The following is a 26,039-nucleotide window of genomic DNA, read 5'->3' as shown; positions in this document are numbered from 1 at the left end:
AAGCTTTTCCAAAGACATTATGGGATTCTGTTGCTGGGCAGATTCTGTCTTTGCTGAAACAGAGCTGCTGTTTCAGCCTTTTAGTTGGAAGAGGAGTCACCACATGAGCTGCTGGTTTTCATAGAACCTGTAGGAAAAAAAATGATTATCTAAAAAAGCCTCTCCTCTGATTTGGCTGATTTTGAAATGGACTCAAACCATGTTGGAGAGCAGACACACATATACACGTTGGAAAGCAGACACACATGGTGTGTACTCTGTGATTTACTTCTACAGGAACCTGCAAAGTCAAATAGGAGTTCGTTTCTAGAGATGAAAACTCAGTGAAAAAAAGAACTGAAAATAGAAATCATACTGGTTTAGAGATAGCCTAAGACTACTTCATGAATAGCTTGCTTTGGCAGCAGTCACATTGGCTGAAAGAAAAACAAAATAAAGTAGCACCTTCTAGACCTTCCCTAGCAGGGGTTGACAGGCATTGTGTTAACCTAGGTCTGTTTCTCAAGTTGGATGGATGTTAATTGATTTGTTTTCCACTTTTAAAGCACTATTTTGAGCACACCTGATTGTTAAAAGTTTTAAATGAAAAGCTGTTCAGAAAATAAGTGCTTGTTAACATTTTTGCCTCCAGCCAACAAGAAGAAAGAGAAGGAACGTCCTGAGATCTCTCTTCCCTCAGACTTTGAACACACCATTCATGTGGGATTTGATGCTGTCACTGGAGAATTCACAGTGAGTAACTGCTCTATTTCATGCTTACCAGAACTTCTAGTTCCTTGATGGTAAAATAACCTCCTATTGCCAGAAACATCAGATCACAGCAGCCAGGCTGTGAAGAAAGAGACTTTAATTTGTTGGGCTTAGGATTTGGAGTGTTTAACTTGTGATTCAGGCTGCCTTTTTTTTTTTTTTTCTCCAAGAATTGTCAGCAGAGTGTCTGTGGGAAATGAAAACTAGGAAGAATGTAGGTGTATGCTTTTACCACTCCCCCAAGCTGCTACAAGGGTTGGTTATTCAGTGTCTTTGGGAAAATATCAAAAGCCCCCCCCTACATGCATAGTAGACAACCAGCCTCAAGTGCAAAGTCCAGCTCTCTGCAGGTAACCCTTGGAAACACTCAGAAAGCTGCAGCACTGTGGAAGTCCATTCATTTTAATTTAGTATCCTTCAAAATATGTTTATACACTAGGTGATCAGTGTTTCTACCCTTTATGTATTAATAAAATAGCTGTCAGCTTTTGCTTGTTGAATATCAACAAAATGTTGGGAAAAACGAATCTGATGGAAGCTCTTTGAAGTGTGCAGGGGGCTTCAGAGCATTTTTTCTCTGGTTACTAGTAGGATACTGAAACCATTGTTCCTTGAAGCTGAGATGGCAGTGAGCTTACCTTTTGTTAAGCTGTGGAGGTGAGAGGGAGCATTAGCAACTCTGCTGCCACCAGCAGTGCCCCATGAGCTGAGTGGTCAGACTGAGTAATCACCATTGTGGACTCTGCTAGTGCTGACTGGCTGCATACACCAAGGAGGATGGGACAAATCATTTGCCTGGGCAAAGGATGGCTAATTTTCAGAATTTGAGCCCTAAATGTGATTTATTCATAATTTTTTACTTTGATTGCTACTTTTGTTTCACAAAGACATTTCAGAAAGCTGGAAACTTTCTGTGTCCTACAGTTGCAATTGCAACAATAGGAATAACAGTAGAAGAAAAAAGACACATTTAATTACAGCATGTCTTCAAAGGAGTAGTGAAATTGAATTATCCTTAGTAATTAGGAAATACAGCTACATTTAAAATAAGTGGACTAGTTAATTAGGATTTTTAAAATAGATGTCATAAAATCTTCAAATTTTATTCAATGCCGAACCCTAGGGCTTGACTAAATGCATGTTTAAGAAGCCTAGATGTGGTCATTTTTGATCAGAAGCTTTGCATAAAGCTTTTAAAATTGTGTTTTCCCTGCTGTCTATCCTGATTTTTCCTTTTTTTTTCCTTTCTTTCTTTCCCTTTAGCCACTTTATTGTTCAGATTAATCTTCAATGCCATTCTCCTTATCCTCATGTCATATTATGTTACTTTATGCTTTTGTTTCTCTCCTTTTTGTGTTTACATCACTTCTTGTCTGTCTTCACCTTCCCACTTTCTTTTTTCTTCCCACTGGACATTCAGCTGTTCTTATTCTATATCTGTTCTTCCTTTCAGCCTTCTACCTTTATTTCTATCCTGTGTTTGAGACTTTTTCCTTCTGACTCCAGGCAAACACAATGGGTCACACTCATTTTCTCTCACAATCTGACAGGTGGTCAGGGTCCTGGTTAGTTCATGTCCCTGCCAGCTGGAACAGAAAGGAGAGACATCAGGCTTAACACACTTCAGTTTTAAGCACAAGCACTCACTATCTGTGTTTCAGGATCAAGGTTTGGATAATTTTGAATGTTTTTATTATCTACCAGTGTTTCAAAACAGTCTCTAGCATCAGAGACCTTTTGGGTTTTCTCACTGTCAGATGCCACCAACACAAAGCAAATCAAATCTACATGGCTAAATAGGTCCAGCTTTGTTGCTGTCGCACAGTTTCTTTATAAATACCTTCTTCCCTTCCCAAACAGTGGATGTGAGATATCTGCTGGTTTGCAGTTACACATGTTCCTGAAGTGTGGAAGTGCAGTGCTGCAGTCTGAGAAAGCTGCAACCAATTCAAAACTAACCAAAGGGACAGGAGACTTCCCATGCACAGCTTGCCAGCACAAAGCTTAATACTGTAGTCCTCAGTGGAGTCCTACATCAGTCAAAGGAAGGGAATTTTTGCACCATTAGGAACTAGACGTTGGTCCCAACTAACCCCAGATGCAGGCATTGCATTACACAGTACATTAGGCATGTTTGGTTTGTCCCAACCTGGATGGAACCTGTGTATCAGCTGGGTAGTCTTGTGGTTAGTACATCCTGCAAAGGGACTGCCACTAGCCCATTCCATGTTCTGATATTCCCACTGTCTGCCTCTTTCAAAAGTTTGGAAGTGCCATGGGAGCATCCAGTCAATGTGCAAAAGTGCAGGGTTTTTTTTGTTTTGAATTACTGCAGCTGTCATGCCAGTAGTGCCTGCTCTCCTGGTTATATGCAATGCATTGGGCCATTTTCTGACACCAAACCATTGCCCCCAGCTGCATCCCCTGATTGCTGTTAGATGCATCCTAATGCACAGTTGCATGGACTCCTGAGTTCTGGCTTTCAGGCTTCTGCACCAACCTGTGTTGTCCATCATGAAAATATATTACATCTCCATTTCACTGTGCTTGGAGCAACCACATTTGCTAAGAAATAGGGCTTTTAAAGCAGAGAATAAAATTGATTGGAACTGTTGGGTGGGAGCATGTTGCTAGAGCTCTATGTTCCTTTATTTGAAAAAGGATTTTCATTTTCTGAATGAAGGGCAGTGTGGTTAGCAGGCCTTTGAGGTGTGTTTTTTTGTAAGGCATGCATGTTTGAAACTATTTTCTCATTCTCAGCCTAGAAGAAAATGTGGTTACCCACCAAACTTTTAAGGCTTCTAGATTATGACATTTGTAAGTGGGAAAAGTTGTGGCTGTAGATCCAAAGAAGTTGCACGTTCCTAATCTAATCAAGCATTTCTTTGCAATTGTCCTGATTTTCAGTCTGACACACACAGAATGTTTGTGTTGTGGCAATTCACAGCCTCCCAGATTTCACAATCTGACTTTGACCATCTGCTCTCTTCACTGGTCAAATGGTGATCTCAGGGCTGGAGAACGCCCAGGCCTGGAAAAAACTTTTATAGAGCCATTCAAAAATGGTAATCTGGCTTTAAAACTAGTCAAACAGCAAAAGCCCAGTTCCTTCTCTTTTTTTTTTTTTTTTTGGTTTAGTTTTAAATTGACTGGGGAAAGCACATGTAATTTTCCTAGTCAACTGCCATTAATTCTCAGGAATGTATTTTTATGAGGAGAGAAAAACTGTTTAAAAGCAAAAGGAGGGGGAATGATGCTTCCAAACTTTGGAACAGTTGTGATTTTTCTATTTCCCTAAATCTGCCTTCCTGTAGCCTGTCTACCACCTGATCTATTTGGTATCCACTTTGTAATTCCCATTTGAGATGGGATTTGCCCATTCTGGCCCATTGATTTCCTCCTCCCACCACCTTCTGAGTTTTCCCACATTCTGTTTTAACTTTCTTTTCTTTCTTTATTTACGTCCATTACAGCCAGATCTCTATGGCTCACAGATGTGCCCAGGGAAGCTCCCAGAGGTGCGTCACAGGCCCCAAATGCTTCTTTGAGATGTCATAGCACTGCAGCAGCAGGTTGATGTGTGTGCAGTAGATTTGTTGCTTGGCTTTTCCCACTTTTTTTTCATCAGTCCTAAACTTTGGAGGCCCATGTCACACATTGTTTTGTGGGCAATTTCTGAGAAGAAGCTGTATGGAAGTAGATCGGGGTGGCACGTTTTTCCTTCAGTGAGCCCTGCAATTCGCTGGTCAATGTCAGCTGTGCAGAAAGGGGGAAATGACATGCTGGAATTGTCCTGGATAACTGAAGCAAGTTCTCATCGATAGAATTTCAGTGTGGAGCTGGGGCTTTTAGTAACTGGATAGATTTTCAAATTCCACCTCACCCATAAAATGTCCAAGAATTCATCCAAAGCTTTGGATGAACTCTCAGCCTGTTTTATGAATCCCTGGTTTCTGTATGTTTGCAGTAGAGAATCTAGAAACATCCTTTGCAGCTGTGGTATACCTCAGTGTCATGATTTTGTGAGCTGAAAGGCAGATTCTTTACCCTGCAGTGTTCCCTGGTGTACTGAAAATTAGTTGGATCAGGGTGGGGTTTACCTTTGAATTAGACAGCAGTGATCATTTCAGCAAAATGTGTTTGCATTCCTAAGCATGAAAAGTCCAGTGTAAAGCTCCTAAAAAACACTGTGTTGTGCACCAATAGAGAATAGTCTTGTTATGTCTGCCCTGAATCACCAGGCAAACAAGCTTAAGCCTTAAATCATTATTCCATGCAAGAGCAGAGTTGATTTCCAGAGAAGTTTCATCCCCTTTTTTTCCTTTCACAGTCATTACTTTATTTTTATAAAGTTGGGTCCTGGTTTTAGCTATATTTTTGATAGAGAAGAAATGATTGCATCTAATTTTAATTGTAAGGTGTCAATCAAAATTTCTGCAAGTAATCTTACAGCAAGCATGGGATCTTGGTAAAGATCTGTGAGGCTGCAGATTTTAAATACTCTAAACCCACTTTGCTTCCACTCAATGTCTACAGGGCATTCCAGAGCAGTGGGCCAGGCTACTACAGACCTCCAACATAACAAAACTGGAGCAGAAGAAGAACCCACAGGCTGTTCTAGATGTTCTCAAATTTTATGATTCAAAAGAAACAGTTAACAACCAGAAATACATGAGCTTTACATCAGGAGGTAAGTTGATGTCTCCCAACAGGGGAGGTCAGGCTCCAGAATGAGTCAGAGCAAAATCCAACATCCAAGTTGTCAGGAGGCAACCTAAACCAATTCTTCATTGTGGAATACTCCGGAAATTAATTCCATTTCTCCTTTTCTTCCCCCCAAATGTCATTGAAATGGTAACCTTGCTTTGTTGCAGGGTTTTAGAACTAACCAAGATTTTGTAAAAAAAATGCCATTAAGATGGCATTAGTTTGGTAGAGTGCCTGTTGACAGCCTCAGCTAGAAATGAGGGTGTCAGTAGCAGCAGGGTGCAGACAGCATTTGGAGTGTCACCTGCTGGGGTTCCCTTTCCTCCACAGGATGGCCTCTGGATCTGGAGTCTGTCATTTCCTCAATTTGAAGGTTCAACCAAGACAACTTCCAAAATGCAGAAACTTCTCAGAAGTCTTTCTGAAAACTGTGCACTTACCTCCAGGATTGAGAGAACCATCTTTTTTACCCAAATTTCATAATTAAAGGGTTTGGCTAATTTGATGCTTACTGTGTGCTAAAATAGCAATTCCCTTTGTGATGAAATGCAGACTTCATAACAGTTCATGTGTGCTCCTGAACCCAGGAGCTGTTCTCATGCTTTGTCAGAATAGAGCTGCTATGGCTAAGAAGAGTTTTGAGGAAGAACATTTCCATTTTCTGTGGAAATGTTGTCAGCAAGCTAATGAGAATGAATGCATGCAGTTAATTAAAAAAAAAAAGACCACAGGAAGAAAAGGAGAAAAAAAAGAGAAAGCTGCTTTAGCACTTGGGTGGAACAGAAGCATTGACAGTTAAATTTGCATTTTCTTGACCAAATTTTATTTACTTTATTTACTAGCAAACAGGCCAGAAATAGACAGTCTGGAATTTTGTCCTGTTCTCTTCCTTGGTGTTGCTCCTGAAGGGATAGTGTGGAAGAAGAGCAATCTCTATTTGGGTTGACTTGTTCTGTGGGATTCCCCAAAACAGGCAGGGTTTTTTCTTAGCAGCATCTGGTTCATTCTCCTTTGCTCATTGCAGATAAAAGCGCCCATGGATACATAGAAGCCCATCCCTCGGTGAGTGGGAAAGTAACCTTTGATGTTCTTAATTTTTAAGAATTGTGGAGCAAGCCATCAGCTTTCCCTGGCTGATTTATGATTTTCTATTTGAGTTCTTTTTAAAAAGGTGAAAGTCTGGTTTAGCAGACAGAAGATTGCTGGTTTTAGCCATGGTGTATATAATTCACAACAATATGCAGCACCACCTAATGAGCCAATTTTAATTTAGTTTTAAAAATCTAGAATGCGATTTCCATCGAGTTTCATGATTTCTCCCTAGTACAGCTGGATGTATAACTGAATATAAATAAGGTTATAATTGATATGTAACTCACTGGAACCATTGAAGGAAAGTTTTAAATAACCATCCACTCCAATTAATGCTGGATTGCAATAGCAATCCCAGAGATGTAGGAGTGGCATACACATTAATACTGACCAAATTTATTAGGGTTATTGTTAGTGAATTAAATAGCAAGTGACTGAATGGGGATTTGGCTTTTATTTTAAAGTGTTAAGCAGCTTCATGTGAGGTTTGTGATTACACTGCCAACTGTGTATAATGAAATGAAAATCATCTTTGAATATTCACACTTCAGGTTTCCAATCAATGCCATTTCCCTTATCTTTAATAAAACACACTTCTCAGAGGAAGTGTGATGTTCACCAGAGCAGAGGAACCCTTCCCAGTAGCTTTTCCAGTGGATATGGACACCTTGGCAGATGTTGTAGTATAATTGTCTAGCAGACAGAGGCAGTAGTGAGACAGTCAGCATGACAGCTTTCCAAAATTACCAACTCAGCTCTCCCTGTTTGCTGTGGGCTTCCCTTACTGCTATTTCTACTGGACCAAAGGGATGGCATTTTAAAGAGAGTTGCAGTCAGATGTGAATATGTTGAATGGTGCCTTTGATTTGCATCACTTCTCCTAGTGGTCTCTTGTAGCCAGCTTTAAAGCAGTTGGTAAAAACTTCAGAAGATGCATTTTCATGTTTTTGTTTCACCAGCAAATTTGGGATGACATAGTATAACCCCCTGCCTCTGAGCAGCAGGTGGGACTGGTGGAGTTCAGTGCACCTATTCCTTTAAGTGTTGTGCTGGGTTTAAGTTAAACTTTAGGCCCATAGGAGCAAGTGCATGTCTAGATTGGCCTCTGATGTCTGGGAAGACAGGGTGGAGGTAGCTGTCAGAGCTTCAAAGTGCCAGGATAGAGACTGTCACTCACTGTACTGTCTGTCCACAGAGCACAAAAACGGCATCAGAACCTCCTCTGGCTCCCTCTGTGTCTGAAGAAGAGGATGAAGATGATGAAGAGGAGGAAGATGACAATGAACCTCCGCCCGTTATCGCCCCACGGCCTGAACACACAAAATCAGTAAGTGCCAGCTTTGTTAGCTCTGTGTTTGGTGCAGTGCAGAGCTGCAAGTTTGTGATCAGACAGCACTGAAGGGGCTGAAGGTGCTTGGGTGGAAGTCCTGCCATGACACAGAGCTTCACTCCAACCACTGACAGTGAGAAAATCGGGCTTGAACTTTCACATTCTTGTGTCAGTTTCTGGGATTCTGGTGAGGGCCATGGCTTTCTTTTTATATCAGGTAAGAGGTACTTTAATGTCCTTTAATGCTACAGGTGTGAAAATGAGCCACTTTGTCCAGCTGTGCAGGCTCCCTGTCAGCAGTGATAGCAGTCCAAAGATGCAGTTCATATCCTGGCAAGTACATAGGACACACTGTCCTCTGGAGGTACCTGCCCCTCTCCATGGACTATATCAGCAAATCCATGAAAATTGAACATGAAACTGGCCATGAACTTGTAACCTTTCATTTTTGCTTGTTCAGTTTGAGAAGTGGACAGCAAAACCAGTTTTAGAGTCCTGGATGTGGCAGACATGATCTTCCTAAGGGTTTGTACTTGGAATGTGATGTCAGGGGGATTTCTGCCAGCCACCTTTCTGACACAAAATAATTTCTTGTCACAGATCTACACCCGCTCTGTTATTGAACCTGCCGCTGCACCAGCACCAGCTAAAGAAGCCACCACTCCCCAGCCTGAAAACTCCAACACAAACACCCTGTACAGAAACACAGACCGGCAGAGAAAAAAGTCCAAGATGACAGATGAGGAGATCCTAGAGAAACTGAGTATGTATTGGATATTTTGAGTCTGCCAGAGCAGTGTATTTGCTGCATGTGTCAGCATTAGCTGTACCAAATGTTTCTTGCAGTTTAGTGTCACAGAGTCATTTACAACTCCCTACAGAAACTGTTGTGCTTTGAGGCAGCAAGAGAACACTTGGGGTGTTCCTGCTGCCTCTGAGGGCAGCTGGGACTGGGTTGGGTTTGCCTGAGCTTCCTTCTGTGCATAAGGCAAAACCTGAGATTGTTTCTGGTTGAGCAAAAAGCTGTGACCTAGTGAATGACATAGGGAACTCCTGTGTACTAATGGCCAAATGAAACAGAATGTTTGGGTTCCTGAATTCTCTCTGGACTCCTAATTTCTCATGGTTCATTGGAGTCAAAATACTTTGCAAAAATCTGTTGGGTTTTTGTTTGTGGGAGGTTTTTTCTTGGTGTGGATTTTTTACCAGTAGACAACTGTAGCATCAAGCTGGTCCCTTCAGCCTCAGTGAGCTTTCCTTGAGACAGTTACACATTTTCCAGGTATTCTCTTGCTGTCCTTTTCATAATTGTTATTGGTCCTTCTGCAGTTTGTTTTTAAGAATTTTACAGTTTTGTCAGTGAGCTCTCCTTTGGAAGAAGCATCTGCTATATGTTCCTCAGATAACAAGGCACTTTCTCATGGCTAATTCCCAGCCAGTTAATACTCTTAGATTCCTGACTGTTGGCCCCAACCCCTGTGCACATCATTCTCTACTGAAGCACATCAAGCCCTTCCTGATTCTGCAGTGCAACCAATTGAATTTGCTTCTTGCATGTGATAGCTGCCAGTGCAGTGTTCTCAGATTAAATGGTTGGGTTCAGAGCAGAGCCAGGTTATTCTGTGTCTACCATTAATTGTTAGTAAAAGAAGCAGATTGATCTACACCTCCTTCTGTCAGATCACAATGCCAATAATGTGTCTTTAATGGAGGCAAATGCTTGTAATAGAGTGCTGTGTGGCTGTGGCCTTTTCTCAGTGGTTGCCATTGCTCAACCTTCTTGTCATCCTTGCCCTGGCACTGATGGCTGCTGTGCATGCACAGGCTGGAGCCTTCCTTAGCTGTGAGATTTCAGCTGCTTGCAGAGTTTCCTGCATCCTTACCAGGCTGACATGAATCTCAGTGACATTAGGGAGTATCCAAGGGATAAATTCAATAGCTTTAGCTGAGGCCACAGTGAAATAAATTCCAGAGCAGGTGGTTACCTGCAGGTATGTCAGCTTCTAGAGAGAGGAATTCTGCTTCTTCAGCTGATGTTAAATGTTTGAGGCAGGCTTCTCCCCTGAGATCTACAGGTACCCCGCATCCATGAGCTCAGGTGTGTCTATCATTTATTCAAGCTGCTATATATGCCAGGTTGGGACTGAGCCCTGGAGTTTTGGGGAGTTGCATCTTTGAAATGTTACATGCTTTTTCTTTCTTAACAATTTGCTACCAAGTGAGCAAGGTCTGAATGTCTGCCTTGGGCAAATTGTGATGTGGGCAGTGAAAATATTTCTGTGCTTTCATGAAGCTATCTGAAAACAGGCATGATGCTTTTTTATTGAGTCTGAACTAATTATATTTAAGCAATGTGGTGCTTGTTCTATTTTAACTCGCATGACTGCTCCACCTTGCCTACTTCCCTCACAACTCTTTCTATGCTACTTTTAGGAAGATGTCCCCTGCTCTCTTTTATCTAAAATTGCTTTCATAATTCTTTTCTGCTTGAAATAGCTTGAGTTCTTTTAGAGCTTTTAGAGTTTTATTAGTGAGTAAAGACTGTAATATTGAGATAAGATCAAGTAAAATTCTGTCTGTAATGAAATCATGACTATGTTCCACTGATAACTATAAAACAGAACTGGCCCAATTCAGCTTTGTTATCCACTTAATTTAGGACTTGATAAAGTAAAGTGCTTAAAGACATCAAAATAGCTGATAGGTTTATCTTTTGTCCAGAGCAGGGAGTGCTTGTCTGAGCAGAAGTTGTGTACCTGTCGCTTTGTTAATTTTAATGCTGTAATGCTTGATGTACATTGGCTTAAGTACAGGGAACCAGCCACAAACAACTGCCCTGGAAAAGCAGCTACTCAAGTCTTGAGGAAAAACTCTGGAAATCTGAACTTCAAAATTAGTGGCGAATTTGGAAAATAATTTTTTAAAATCTTTCTTCTTCAGTCCTTCTCTGTATTCTTTCCTGAAGTAAATGAACTTCCATGAACTTGTGGTATCTGTTCTAGTAGATACACCGTTCCATTAACGTGCTGAAAATAGCACCCAGCCAGGCACTGGCAGCTCAGAGTTTTTCCTGTTGTCCAGCCCAGCGCAGAATTGGAGCACTGTTTGATTTACTGCTGCAGAGCTCATGGGGTTGTGAGCCACAGGGTGTGAGTCAGTCCCATGTGGGACAGTCTGGCCCCGTCACCCATTGTGGACTTCATGCCACTGACAGCTGAAGTTAAACATTTGGAGATGCCAGGAATCTGATGGGAAGGAAAAAAAGCAGTAATTAGGATGTTTTGTCTGTGTCAAATGAAAGAGCCAAAATCTGATAGACTCAAAAAAATGGAAAGTCCTAATTCAATAAACAGTACTGGTTTTTCTGGTCTGGTAGTTTCCTTGATAGAATGCAAACAGTGAAGCCTGAGGTGGTGGCTCAATGCAAATGTCTTCTAAGCACTTACCTTGGAATGTACATCACAGAAATAGTTTAAGAAGATGAGTTCAGAAGGAAAGACTTCAGTGATCTGCAGCTTATTTCCTTTGACTGATCTGGCTGTATCCCTGTATTACAAATCCAAACACATGTTTGTTTACCTGTGCATCCAAAACAAAACTCGATGATGCACCATTCCCTCTTAGTAGTCACAAACTCCTCTTCCCCCTGTCCAGGCCATTTGTATGGAGCAGAGAGGTCTTCAGCATCCAAATGGGCATCTGACTGGATGCCTGGCCAGGAATCTGCCTGCCAGCACAGTGAGAAGACAGGGCATCAGCACCATCTGGTACACTCCCTGCTACAGCAATTTTGCAGCCCTTGGCAAGAGTGTTAATGGGAGCTGCAGGAGAAGAGGTTTCCTTTGCCCCACATGCTCACTCCCCTTGCCCAGTGCTCTGGGAATGCCAGCCAGGGCTGATGGCAGGGTGAGCCTGCCTGCTGCCTGGGATGCCCACACGGTCTCAAGTGCCCTGTAGTGGTCCTGCCCTGCTGTGCCAACCTGCAAGAGTCAGGTGGATTGGTGTGTCAGGAACCCAATCTGGGAAACCTTCAGAATCTGGTTAACTTTTCATAGTTTCATCTCACTGAAACACATGGCATAAAGAAAAGCTCATTCTGCTTCTCTAGAGCAGGTCTTCACTACAGAATAACTCTTCAGTAGAGAAGAACATGACTAGAGGACTCTGGGGCTCCCTTCTAGCTGGCTAGAAGGAGGGATAGGAGATGAGAAGGTATAAACCTCCTGCTCATGCTGTGGAGCTTGACCATCCCACTGCTGCAGCATGGAGCTTCTGGGAGGCAGCAGGCCCTTGTTTGATCTGTCTTCTGCATCATACCAGCTGGGCTCAGGATCAGCATCCCTTTGGGCAGCTGTCTGTGTCACACCAGCACCCAGGAACACTGCTGTCCTTGTTACCCACCCTGCTGGTTTCAGGAGAACATGAACAGTGTGTGTGTGGTGGTGAGAGGGCGAGTCCAGTGTGAGTGATGGGGCTGTGTCACACTGAAAACCAGCAGTGTGGTTCTTGAAATTGTGCAGAGCAGGGATGTCTTCAGAACAGTAGTCAGCCTGGAAACCAGCGATGGGGGCCCTGGTTCTGAAACCCCATCATTCTTGATGGCAAAATGAGATGCTGTTCACTGCAAACATGAAGGCATTCTTTTGGCAAACTGTTGAAAGGTTGAGATGGTCTCCTCCTCTCCTGGAAGCACTTGCAATACTCTTCCTGTTCCAGAAATGGTACCTGCTCATAAAAAAGTGAATAGAAGGTGCATTTAATCTTCAGAAGTAGTAAACCTTGTGTTGAATCACAGTGTGTTTATTTCCAAGAAAATACAGGCAGAGTTGTTATAGCTCTCTTTAATGTTTGTAGCGAACAAACACTTGCATTGGTGCCTCTTGTTTTCTGATCTGTGTCTGTTCTGGATGTTTCTCCTTGTGTTCAGTTTCTTGTCAGGGTAACCCTAAAGGACTGTAGCAAATCGGTGTTTATGGAGGCCATCTGTGCTGTGGAGCTGCCTCTGTTGCTGTTGTTACCCAACTGACCCCAAATGACTCAAAGCCCCAGACAGTGGGGCTGCATTTCGGATCTGCTGGAAGGTGGAATCTCTGGTTTGAAGTGAGAATCTTGCATTTTGTTTCTTTCAGGGAGCATTGTGAGTGTGGGAGATCCTAAGAAGAAATACACTCGATTTGAAAAAATTGGCCAAGGGTAAGTCATATCCCAGTTACTTGTGCAAAACCATGGGCCTGGTATTTTGCTGATGGAGCATCAAGCATGAAGATAGGCAAACATGTTCTGATGTGATCAGCTTTAGATCCTCCTGTCTCTCAGTACTGATCAGAATTTATAACTGTGGTCAAAAGTAATTGAAAGACAACTTGATACTGACAGAATCTCATCTGCAGCAAGGAGAAAGGCCTGAAGGATCTGTTGTCCCTCAAGTGTGTGGCTCTTGTTTGCTTATTTTCTTAGGAGAAATCATTTTTGTATGTCTCTAAATAATATGACCATGCTGAAGAAAGGAGAAAAAACATGATTACCTAAAAGAGAAACATACCATCTGATAGCTGTCAGCTCTCAGTAATGTTTATTTCAAATATTTGCTTTAAACAATATTCAGTGGTCAGGCTTATAACCACATAGTTTAGAAACTGAAACCAGAGATTAAATAATAAGCTTTTTTTTTCTATCAGGGGCTGTAAAACCCAAAAATTCAGTAATAGACACAGTGCTAATGCACTTCAGAGGAAGATAAATCATCTACCTTGTGGCAGATCCTTTGTGGATCCTGCAGGTTCTAGGCATTTATTGAAAATAATCACCCAAGCCATTCGCTTTTGAAACCCAGCTTTGCTAACTGTAAATACTGTAGGTATCTGACTTGCATTTTAACTATGGGCTGCCTGCACCATTGGTGTTTCCTTGGCAGTGTTGTTCCAGGAGGACTGGCACCATCTGTGTAATGCCAGGCCACTGCTGGCAGTGGAGGACAGAAGCTGTTTTCTGGCATCAGGAGATATTTTTCTGCCTTAACTGTTTGTGAGCTCTGAGCTCAGAGTGGCCTGTTGCTAACCTGGAATAGTTAATGTACTGCAATGAGGCTGACACACCCATGCCCTTTCTCTGGCAGGTTTATCTTAGATCTCTGTGATTTGGTAGGGCCTTTGTGGGAAGGCTTTTATGCTCCATTATTGTATAAAAACCCTTTCTCAAATTCCAACTTGCTTCCTATTCAAAGCTTTAGTTCTTGCTGTCATTTGTAAAATGTCAGTGGAAACTTCAAGCTGTGCCTGTCTCTTAGGAAAGGGGTGTCAGCTGAACAAGTGAGAGCAGAATAAACGTGTGTGAAGCAGATTATTGCTGTCACTGTGAGAACGTGACCATCACCCTCACGTGGGAGTGAGCTTGCACAAAGGTGCCTTGACAACTGGTGGAAAGACAAGTGGCTGGTATGTGGCCTAAAAGGGTATCTAAATGGATTTCCTCCAGCTTTTAGTGCAGCCTGAAGATTGCATAGTGCTAGTTAAAACTCCTCCTTGGGGAGTAGTGTGCTGCCATAACTAACTCATGCCTCTGACACTGCAGGACAACTTACTGTGATAGGAAAAGATCCTAAAGAGAAAGATGATCAGAAAGGTAATCAAACAGGATGATCAGGAGCACCCAGAGTGCTGCAGGGCTGGGGTTTGGGTGTCTGCAGCAGTGCTGGGCTGTGGCACTGCCTCAGCAGGTGATTTGCTCAGTTAATGCAGGTGCCAGTTCCTGAGCTGCCACCTCTGCAGTGAGTTGGGTGCAGCTGTGCCAAAGACAAGTGTTGGGGTGTTGGAAGGGAGCAGGTTTGTAGCAGCTGCTAATGAGAGCAAGGCAGGGAGATGTATGCTCAGGGAACTGCAGGTAGAGAGCAGCTGCTTATGTGAGGAAGAGCAACTGGCCAGCACATTGCACTGCATGGCTTCACACAGCTGGGAAGTTACTAAAGACTGTGATGGTTTTACAGCCACTTGGCAGTGAACAGTAGTCAGCAGGCCTGTGCTGCAGAACAGGTCAGTGCTGAGTCCCTGTTTTGTCCTCTGTCTCCAGCTGAGGACTGAAAATGTTGCTGACACCAGAGGAAACTTAGTTTTAACTAGCACTTGATAAAGAGGTTGTGTTTGCTCAAGCAGTGTTAGCTCTTGTAGCAAGACAAATTAGTCTGGAGCCATGAGCAGCCTGGTTAGTACTGCACTGCACACAGTGACACAGATCTAATGGTGAATGCTGGCACTTGCCTGACTGCAGTAAAGACCAGGTGCTGCAGGACAGATTAAAAGTTACTGGTGAGAAATGAGTGGCTTAGAAGTGAAAGTTTGTAATGCAGAATCGCAAAGCCTTTGCATTTAATTGGCAGCTTCACTTAAATTACCTTTATCTAAACTCCTCACAAGTAGGTGGATTGGAGCATTCCAAAAGCATTCTAATTTCAGGAGCTGTTTTGAAATAAAGCCTGATACGACTTTGCTCAGGAGAATCATCACAGTGTTAGCAATTCTGAATAAATGTTGTTGACTTCTTATGAAAACAAATTGGATTAATCTTGTCAATTAGTCATAGGAAAATGCATTTGCCTTTATATTAAAAGTGTGCATAGCATGCCCAATGAGAATATTGCTCTCAATGCAGACATGAGGTCTCTGTTGAATTAAACTGCTTCTGAAATATTTCAGCCTGCAGGTAAACAAACAAGCCAGGGGATCATGTGAGAAGGAGCAAACTCATTTTGGCACTTTCAATCACTGGGACACTTGCAGGATGCACATTCCTGCTTGTGAGATTTCCCTCCCTGGCTCTCCATTGCCTCACTGCCCCTGCAGACAAGGGCTTCTTAAGTGATGGCAGTGTAAAACTGTGGTTTAGCTCAGAAGGAAGCTAAACTTTTCAAGCCCCTAGATGCTTTGAAACCCGAAGGATTTGCCTCTGACTGGGGCTTTTTCAGCTCTTCATGTCATTATGGGGAAGAACATCTTTGAAGGAAAGGCAGATGGTAAACCAAACCCTACCCTGTCTAGTCTGCAGATGAGCACACTATTTATTTCTGGTGGCTCTACAACACAACCTATGTGTGCCACAGAAGCAAGACAGGGACACCATGAAGAGTCCTTCATGTGTTGGGCGCACTCAACAGAAGCAGCTGCCTGCAGTTCTTGACGCACAAAGAATCTCTCTAAGTATCCTCTGTTCTAAGTCCTCAATTTGTGTGTGAAATAATAGATGCCTTAACCTGCTCTAGCTGTGACCTTGCAGGATGGATGGAAAATTGTTTACTTGCATGCTGGAGAAAGCTGTATTTAGATCTTTTCCTCAAATGGCTGTCATATGTTCAGGGTTCTCAGAGTGACTGTGTGACATTGCCTGAGTTTGGCAGATGGATTCAATTTAAAGGTGTGAGAAGGCCCAACTGGATTGTGTGTTACATTTCATGGAAAAAGCACACTCACAGACACACAAAAAAAAAGGGGGAAAAAACTAAATTAACCACAGCAAAATGGATAGGAATTGAACATATTATTTAACAGTTTTCGTAGCCACTCCCCCCACCCTTAGGTTTTGAATTAGAATAATGTGGCATGTACACTGGACATTTGCACCAGCCCTTCTTCTTCATGTTGAACCTCAGTTTTCTGTGCATGGCAGAGGGCTGGTGGGCTGCCATGCTGTTGGCTGAGGAGTGGGTGAGCCCTTATAAACACTCCAGGCAGCAGAACTCTCCTGTCTGGGCTGGCTTTCACTTCCAGGGACTGAAGTGTTTCTCAGTGTTTCTCAGTTTCTCCTGCTGTTTTGTTTCTAGGGCTTCAGGAACTGTTTATACAGCGATTGACATTGCCACAGGGCAAGAGGTGAGTGTCAAAAATCCCAGCAGTTTCTGCAGCTGTTGAATGCTTTCCCCTCTGCTGTGGCTGGAGCTTTGGGTGGCCAGTAGAGCTTTCCTGCAAAGGCTGTTCCTCTGAAGCATGGACAAATGTCAACTGGCCAAATCCATCACTGCTGTCTGCAGCTTTTCAGTGAAAGCTCTTTAAGGACAGTGTGGTTTTGTGCCTGAGAAATTGAGCACTTACTGTGGCCCTATGCTTTCCAGCAACACTGGATCTGAGGTTTTAATAAATGCCTGAAAAGGTGCCTGTGGATTCCTAGAATCCATAAGGGCCTTGGTACTCTCTGTGCTTGGCTGGATGCTTCACCCCTAGCTTTTAAGTCCAGTTTGAAGAGATGAATTTTTTTACTTGCTCTGTCTTCAGAAAAAGTTGGTGCTCTCCTCAGTATTGTTGATCCCACCCTGGTACCATGTTACATTATCCCTGAATGTTTTTTATGGAGAGAAATCTGCTGAGAAATCCCAACAAGCTTTTGTGGCAATAAAAAGTAGATAGTTTTTATTGCCAGTATAAATGTATTGGTTCAGAAATTGTTCTGTCTCCGTTCCCCATTATTATTCTTGTTATTTTTCTTGTGGAACAACATCCATAATGTATGTCTGTGTTTGCTTTGTTATGTAATCAAGAATAGCAGGTGATGCAATCAAAAATCATGGAACTGTCCACTGCATGTTCAGTCTGATCTTGTGCAATAGACTACTCAGGTTAATGGTTTTTAATGTCATTTTAGGTGGCCATAAAGCAAATGAATCTCCAACAGCAGCCCAAAAAGGAACTAATTATCAATGAAATCCTGGTCATGAGGGAAAATAAGAATCCCAATATTGTTAACTATTTAGACAGGTAAGTTGTTCTGTATTATCATGTGAATGTTCGTTTACACACTGCAGGCCAAAGGTTAAAAAACCCCTTTGATCACTGCAGAACATGGAGCTCTTTATTTTTTCTCTACACATCTCCAGTGGATGGGAGGAGATTGCATTGGCTCTGCATTAGTCTGTTCTGGCATGCATAGTTTGAAGTCACTTTTCAAAAACCTGTACCAGCCATATCTTACTAAAACAACAGTCTGTCAGCTCCATATTCCAGGTTTTGTTGTTCTGGGTTTTTATTTTTTCAAAGTTGGTCAGATTTTCTGTGTCTTGTGCAAAGTGCTGACAAGAAATTCTTTCCTAGAAATTCTTTCCTTTGGGTGGTTTCTGCTGTTTTCCATTGCTGGGGATGCCAGGAAGACTGAGTTCTTGTTTCCAGAAACACCTAACTTGACAGTGTTTTAATGGCCTTTGCTGTTTCTAAATGTATGTTTTGCAAGGTTTTCCAAACATTGGACCAACTTCTGTCCTCAGTGGTGCACACTCTCCTCCCATGGATAACTTTGAAAGTTATGTTGCCTCATTCCTGGGGTTAGGGGTGGAATTCATGAGTTAAGATGATGAGCTAGCTGGTGGCATGTGTCCTGGTTCCAGATTTATCTTTGCTTGCTTATCTTACTAAGTGCATTCTTCCCTTGCTTGTCACCTAGGATATCTTCTTTTTCCACTGTGCAGATTCCCAGAGCTGTGTAGCCTAGAATGAATGTCCTTTTCATTTTATTCTGTCTTCATTTGCAAGTTACCTGGAGACAAGAATCAGTTGTAACTTATGATTATTCATTAGTTTGGCTGTGCACATGCATCCCCACAGCATTGTTTTCTCCTTTCAGCTACCTTGTAGGTGATGAGCTGTGGGTGGTGATGGAGTACTTGGCTGGAGGCTCTTTAACTGATGTTGTCACCGAGACATGTATGGATGAAGGACAGATTGCTGCTGTCTGTCGAGAGGTGAGGGATCCACTTGTGCTTCTGTTTGCATGGACAAGGTGATGCTTCTGCTTGTGGTGTTGTCATTGTATGGAGAAGAAAGAGCAGCTCCACTGCAGCAGCAGCATTCTGTCTGTGTTTGCAGGGGACAGCCTGTAGCAACAATTGATGTTTCCCTTTCAAAAGCTTCCCCTAGAATGACATGACTGTAACAGGGTTGGAGCAGCAAGCTCTTCCCTTGGCTGCACTGTGTTCTGCCATTCCTCACCACTCCCCTGGAAAGGAAATCTCATAAAACTATTTCCTGTCTCATGTGATGAAATCATGTCATGAATTTTTATCCTTACTTTTCTTTTTTCTCTTACCAGTGCCTGCAAGCCCTGGATTTCCTTCATTCCAACCAAGTGATCCACAGAGACATCAAAAGTGACAATATTCTTCTTGGGATGGACGGATCTGTCAAATTGAGTGGGTATTCCTGGTCACATGCAGCATTCCTGAATGTGGGGTGGGGGATTCCTTTTGAGTGATAGCCAGTTCTCCAGAAGTGGTGCTGGTGGGGGCACCTGGACCCTGCTGTGAGGGCACAGCTGCAATGTGCAGAGAGGTCCAGAGAGAAACAGGGTGTAAGAGTGGCTTTGCTTTGTGTATGGCCCTTCCAGAGTGGAGGGAGTTACAGTCTAAGGCTTCAAGTGATTAAGTAAAAGCCAGTGGATGAAACATGAGGGTTTCTTTAAGTGGCCAATTCCATATTACCTTGGCTACAGCCCTGAGGAAGCACAGCATGGCTGCTTTTCCAGCTAGATTCCACAGTGCATTCTCAGACTTAGAGTGGGGGTTCTTTTGCTTGGTTTTGTAATTCAAGCTGGCTTTAACAGTATTTGTTTTTCTCCTCAGCTGATTTTGGCTTCTGTGCTCAGATCACCCCTGAGCAGAGTAAACGGAGCACAATGGTGGGGACTCCTTACTGGATGGCACCAGAAGTTGTAACAAGAAAAGCATATGGCCCCAAGGTGGACATCTGGTCACTTGGGATCATGGCAATAGAAATGGTGGAAGGAGAACCTCCTTACCTTAATGAAAATCCTCTCAGGGTAGGATGAAATAACAGATACTGTTGTCTTTCTAATTTGTGCCATATTTTGTCTTCCATGAGATAAAATGCCATTCACATCACCTTGAACTGGTTCTACAAAGGCCCACTTCTAAAAATGTTCCTACAGCACATCAGCATCTGCTGTAGGTTTGGTTGCATCTCTGTGAGAAGCTCAGAGGCAAAGTGACATGTACCTGTGCAGAAACTTGCCACTTCAGCCTTCAGTGATGCTTGAAATTTCTCATGCCCTTTGTGAACTCTCTTTGAGCTGTATCTCCAAATGACAAAAATTTTTAAGTGCCATGCTTCTCTGGTTGGGGAATTTTTATGATAAGCATTGGAGCTGTACCTGCAGGCACAAAACTCTCTTCAGTGTCAGACCAGTGCTGATTGATTACCTAAGCCTTCCAGGAAAGATCACTGTTCTAATAATGCAATTATTTATTATCAAACACATTTCTGAAAGTATCTTTTGGCACAGATACTTGTAGTAAAATGGTGTATTTTGAAGTTTTCAGTTTTATCCTAATATCTTAAAATGAAATGGCCAGTTCTTACACCAAATGGGTATGTAGTAGTGGGGGAATGTATACCAGGGTAAAACCTCATGACTGACAGCTGAAACAAAATGCTGCACAGTTAATTCCTGTGGTAATTTATGAGAAAATTAATTATTACCTATATGTATACATACATACATATGTTTTGTTAAGGTTGGAATTAAAATAGAGCATGATCTTTAGCTTTTCCATGCTGTAAGGTTTCTCTGTGCTTTCTCTGATTTTTGGCATCCAGACTGTGTGTTGCAGACTGACAGAAGAAACTACAGAAGGGTCAGGACATATCTCCCAGCTGCTTAAGAAAAGAATACACCAGTTGTACAAATTTCACGCTTTCAATTATACAAGTCTTTCACACTTTTTGAAAAAGGTTCCTGAGTTTTCTTGGAAGACTTCCTTTGGTTTGATAGGTGGCCTGGGGTTTTTGTTTCCAGGCACATATGTGTAGTGTTGCACACTGTGTCACCTTGTTATGGTGGATAAGAAATAAACAGGTTTGGATTCAGAGTGGTGCTGAATAAGCAGAGTGCACTGCAGTGGCAGGGTGGCATTAGGCCTCTGTCACTGCAGCCCTGTTGTACCAGCAGAGACCTTTGCACATCACAGTTTTGCTTCTGTTTCCTGTGAACCCATATTTCACTTGCAAAAAACACAGTTGCCTTGTATAAGGCAGTAAAAGCAGGTGAAAAGAATTAGTGTTGTTGATCTGGATGCTGAAAATTCCCTGTTTCCTTTATCTGAAATGTTGATTAGGACTCCTCAAGAAGCCTCAGGTCAGCTGTTAGAAAGATAACTGGATTTCCTATTTCTGACCAAATTCACAGTCAGATATACTTGAGATCTGTGTAAGAGGTCTCAGCTGCCTCTGAACAGAAGAGCTTATAAAGCAAGACTGCTTTTTACAGCAAAATTTTTTAGCTGATAGCACACACTAGTTGTTGGATTTCTTGTAATATATAGTGAACATTTTTCTTTCCTAGCCCAAGCCACTTTCTCCATGTCACTGAGCCTTCAGTAGTCCAGCTGTCAAAACCTCCTGTTTCCTGCCTGGCAGTGTCTGGGATGGGGATGTCATTAATACGTTTACTTGAGTATTAAAATCAGTGGAGGTTACCATAGGGATGGAATTACTCCTTTTTCTGATGAGACTATTAAAAGTTTTCCCACATAAGTGAAGCTGATTTGGAATTTTAGAGACTGCTGAAAGATAGTTGAAGGTGGGCCCTGTCTGCCAATTCTGCCTTTTCATCATAATATATTTGTGCATGCAGCTTGACATGTCTGTTGAACATGAGACTGCAGATATTTCTGGTTTTTTACCCAAGGTATAAGATGATGGATTTCTTTCTCTTTTTTATCCAGTAACCATTTTTTATCAAGAATAGAGTAAAAAACTTTATTAATTTTGTTTTATGGAAGCCATACTTTAGGGACCAGTGAGCACTGCACAGATGCATTTTGTGTAATAATCCTTTGAAATAATATATTTAGACACACTGACTCTTTAAAATGGCCTGTAAAGCTGTGTCAATACTTGGAGAAGTAAAATGTGCTGGTGTAGTTCCTACTAACCAAGTCAGCCAATGAAATCAGCTGTCAAGGCAAGATCATTTTGATGCTGGAATAGCTGTGACTGCATCAGGGTTTTTGAGGGGGGTTTTGTTGTTCTTGATGTATGAAAGTCATCTCCAGCCCTCTGCCAGGGAAGAAACTGCCAGTGGAGATTGGAGCTTAAAAATAGGGGTTGTGTGAGTATTTCTGGGTATGAATGAAACAGTGTTGTGTGTGCTTTGTCTCCAGGCACTGTATCTGATAGCTACAAACGGGACACCAGAGCTGCAGAACCCAGAGCGACTCTCGGCCGTGTTCCGAGACTTCCTCAACTGCTGCCTGGAGATGGACGTGGACAGGCGAGGCTCTGCCAAGGAACTTCTGCAGGTAGGATGGGAAACAACTGCAGCTGATGTCCAAGGGATCGGTTTTCTAATCAAATAAAGGCATCAGGTGGCTCCCCCACATATTAAGCTCCAGTCTTGGTGCTTTCAAATGAAAACTAAGTAGAATCCTATAATGGTTTGGGTTGGAAGAGACCTTTAAAGGTCATCTAGTCTGACTGATCTCTTAAACTAGGTCATGTCGCTCAGAGCCCCATCTGATCTGACCTTGGATGTTTCCAGAGATGGACTTACACCTACAACATCCCTGGGCCACCTGTACCAGTGTTTTACCACTCTCCTTGTAAACAATTTCTTAATTAGATCAAATCTAAATGGATCGTCTCTGGGTCAAAAACCAGTCCCTCTTGATCTTTTTGCAACAGGCCCTGCTAAAAAATGTGTCCTGTACTTTCTTACAAGCCCCCTTGAAGTATTGGAGAGTTGCAAAGTGAAGTCTCCCCAGGACCTGCCCCTTCTCTAAGCTGAACAAGCCCAGCTCTCTCAGCCTTTCCTCAGAGGAGATATTTTCTGTCTCCTGGTCATTTCTGTGGCCCTGTTTTGTACTTTTGGGAGCAAATTCAGTTTTAATTCTTGACAAAAGAACTGAAGTAGAATGATACCAGGTATGGAAGCCTGAAATAGTGGTGGTGGGGGAGGAACCTGGTAAAAGCAGTCCCAGCCAAGCTGTCAGAGATTTGGCTATGGGAAGGAGGAGGCTTGGGGGAGGTATGGAGGGATCACCGTGAGCCTCAGAGGAGGCCCCAGCTTGTCCCTCCTGTTCCTGTCTTAGAGGTTTCTGCCACCAAGCTCCATTTTTAGAGGTTGTGTCTTTAGAGAGGGGGAACCTGAGTGAGTCTTTTGAGTTTCCTGAAAGGAACAAAGCTCTGGGGCAACAAGCAGCATTCCCAGAGCACTGGCAGGGCAAAAATCCCAGCAAGCTGAAGACACCTGGAAAAATGGATTGACAGGTGTGTGGGCCCTGTTTGCCTGTGATAGCAGTGTCCTGGACATGAAGGTGGAAGTGCAGATGGTCCCCTCAGTCCGGTTTCTGAGTATTTCTCGTAACAAGTGGAATCCTGATTGAGCCTGTGAGGAACTGAGTTTGGAAAGTAATGGTACCTTTCTTGTTTCTTTCCCTTGGGCAGCATCCATTTTTAAAACTAGCCAAGCCACTCTCGAGCCTGACTCCTCTGATCATTGCGGCAAAGGAAGCGATTAAGAACAGCAGCCGCTAGCACTGCAGGTCGGCTTTGTGCCCTGCCAGCTCAGAGCAGGACTGAGAACACAAACTCTGCAAAACCTCAACTCTCATGCTGCGGGACAGATGGATGGATGAACAAACCAACGGTCACAGTCATGGTGGTAGGACCACCCCAGTTCCTCAAGGAGTAAAAAAAATTATCATTTGTCTTCTTCCTGCTTTCTGGCTCCTTAATTTATTTTTAAGATGAATCGGGGCTAAGGACAGAGAGGTAATGACAGAAAATGCTTTGCTGCCTCAATCATTTCCAAGGTAAAGCAAATTCAGTTGGAAGATTCCCTTCCTTCTCACCCTGTGAATAAGCTGTACATTCACTTTTAAATTGTCAGTTCTTTCTTAACGATGTAAAGTCGTGTTTATGGGGTTTTGGTATGGTTTGGAATTGGAAAAGGGCAATTCTTCATTCATCAACTCCAGACTGCCTTTTGAAAATGGCCCACTTGCCAGTTTTTGCCCAGTTGTGGTACTTCTACATGAGGAAGAAAGTGCAATTGCATTTCCAACCAAAAAGGAATGAAGATGGGACAGACAAAGCATCCTGTGGAGATAAGGCGTTCAGCTGGGACTGTGTAGTGGTTCGGTTCTTGCCAATTGCATTTGTACCCCTGACTGCAACCTCTGCCTGGGTGAGAGTCTGACTCAGCTGAAACAGCACCAAGATCAGTCGGTGTGCTCAGAACAGGTTTGTCTGATGCAAAGCTGTCAGAGCAATGTGAGGGGAGAGTGGGCCCAGCCGTGCCTGGGGCTGAGCCCCAGCAGAGCCCTGGCAGAGCCCAGAGCAGCCTGAGCATCAGCAGAGCCAGGCTGGAAGGAGGCACTGGGAACGACAAGAGGCAGCAGCCTGGCCGTGGGTGCCTCTTCCTGGGACAGGACTAATCCTCCTGTCTCAGAGCCAAACTGGGTGGGGGCTGTTCTCCAGGGAAATTGTGGCCGTGCTGAGAAAGGCACAGCCTGGTGGGATTGGCCATCCTGAGTCTCTGCAGGAGTAGAGAAGAGCAAACAGAGCAGAGCGGTGGTGTCTCTTCTGAGGGTGCCTGTTCTTCTCCCAGCTGTCTTGTAGCTCCTGGGAAGGGTTCCTAGTGTCTGTGGAATTCTCAGCAGAGGGGGGGGGACCAGGCTGCTCTGCAGGCTCCTGCACAGGTGAGCATCCTTTAGGCACAGGAGTTCTGCCCTGGAAACTGAGGCTGACACAGGGAACAACCTGCACAGTTCAGATCTGCAGGAACCAGTGCAGCAGCCAGCTCGGGAAGAAAGCGCCTTAAAACCTGGAGCTGTGCACTGAGCAAGAACAAAGGTGTGAAATGCAAAGTGGAATTAATTGCAGAATTACTTGGAGGCACCAGGCCAGCCTGCTTTCTGCTGTCCTACGTAGGGCAAGCATTCCACAATGAAGCTCTTGAGTTCCTGCAAGAGATGGAATTGGGGATGTGCCTGAGGATTGTGCTTGACTAGTCAGCAGATTTGGAAGGGAGCAAAATGCTTTCAGTATGCAATTTGTGTTTTATTTATTTGTTTCTGAAAGATATAGTGTGGCTTCACTCAGTAAAAGCATTTGCATGGCATATTTGTTGCTGTATTTTAGGAGTACAACTCATGCAAGACCTTCAAAACAGCAACTGAAGCAACATGCACCCAGTGAGCAAAAAAACCCCCACAGTAAAACAGCTTTCTGCTCTAGATCTTCACGTTGGCCTGGTCCTGCCAAGGGTTAAGTAGCCTTTAAGCTGCTCACCACCTTCATGTCTGGCCAGCAGGAATGAAGGATGCTTGGGCTGCTGTAGAGTCAGGCCAGGAGCATGTCTGGCTTTGGCATCCTGTTTAGTTGCAGTCCTTGTGTCGCTCGCGAGTGTCGCAAGTGTCCTTACTGCTGCTGCCCTTCGCACCGCAGTGTCCTCGGCAGAGACAGCCCTCCCTGAGTTACCACAGCTAAGCAGAAATTAACTTCTCTTCATTTCCCGGGGAGCACAACAGGTCCAGTTTTTCAGATGGCCAGATAACACACAGCTCTGCTTTCCTGGACTGGGGGAACATCGGGAGGAGCTGAGGGAGCTGCCAGGAGCCCACAGCTGGAGCGACAGTGGTTGACAGGAGCTGGATCAATGGCAGCCAAGCTTTCCCCCCGTAAAAGAAGCCCCTGGGGAGTGAGAGTGGCCAGGACAGGCTAACAGGCCATAGCACAGCAAATGGTGCAGAAGGGTGTGCAGGAAGGTCCTGAAGCCCGGCCAGCTTGACCAGGGAGCAATGGTGTCTACCCAACAGAAAGCCATGGCTTCTCAAAGTCCTGCAGCCACCACAATCCATGCAGTGACCCAGACAGAGTTCTGGTGGGATTGGGCTGCCAGCCAGGTATCCGCTGCAGGCTGTGCCCTGCTCTTAGGCCAGTCCTGGTGGCAGCAGCATGGGTACAGCTGTGAGACGTGCCCAGGAGAGGAACTCCTCCACTTTGGGCCAGAGCTACAGCAGACAGTAAATGAGGGCAGGAGTATCCAAGCCCACTGAGCCCCTTTCCATCATTTACCAGCAGTCCTGGCTAAAGATGAGATCCCACATGATTGGACTGTGGCAAATGTGACATTTTTCTACATGAAGACCTGGAAAGAGGATCTTGGAATT

General features: G+C 43.6%; 1 protein-coding gene across 6 annotated transcripts in view; it reads left to right on the top strand.

Moving 5' to 3' along the window:
• The window catches only part of PAK3 (p21 (RAC1) activated kinase 3), a 117,315-nt gene extending 93,737 nt beyond the window's left edge, over positions 1-23,578 (top strand). For all 6 annotated transcript variants that reach the window (XM_054289393.1, XM_054289394.1, XM_054289396.1 and 3 more), the window contains 13 exons: positions 632-732; positions 5,287-5,440; positions 6,482-6,519; positions 7,745-7,876; positions 8,480-8,642; positions 13,009-13,072; positions 16,689-16,737; positions 17,504-17,616; positions 18,476-18,593; positions 18,941-19,040; positions 19,470-19,666; positions 22,029-22,166; positions 23,311-23,578. In XM_054289393.1, the coding sequence (XP_054145368.1) occupies positions 632-732; positions 5,287-5,440; positions 6,482-6,519; positions 7,745-7,876; positions 8,480-8,642; positions 13,009-13,072; positions 16,689-16,737; positions 17,504-17,616; positions 18,476-18,593; positions 18,941-19,040; positions 19,470-19,666; positions 22,029-22,166; positions 23,311-23,400 (1,457 nt within the window). In that variant the 3' untranslated portion in view covers positions 23,401-23,578. The remainder of the gene's footprint in view (positions 1-631; positions 733-5,286; positions 5,441-6,481; positions 6,520-7,744; positions 7,877-8,479; positions 8,643-13,008; positions 13,073-16,688; positions 16,738-17,503; positions 17,617-18,475; positions 18,594-18,940; positions 19,041-19,469; positions 19,667-22,028; positions 22,167-23,310) is intronic.
• The last annotated feature ends 2,461 nt before the right edge of the window (positions 23,579-26,039 follow it).

This window comes from Melozone crissalis, unplaced genomic scaffold (genome assembly GCF_028551555.1).
Source record: "Melozone crissalis strain CALT ecotype California unplaced genomic scaffold, PUWL_Pcris_2 ptg000068l_1, whole genome shotgun sequence".
Taxonomy (NCBI): Eukaryota; Metazoa; Chordata; class Aves; order Passeriformes; family Passerellidae; genus Melozone; species Melozone crissalis.
This window is presented reverse-complemented; position numbering and strand designations above follow the sequence as displayed.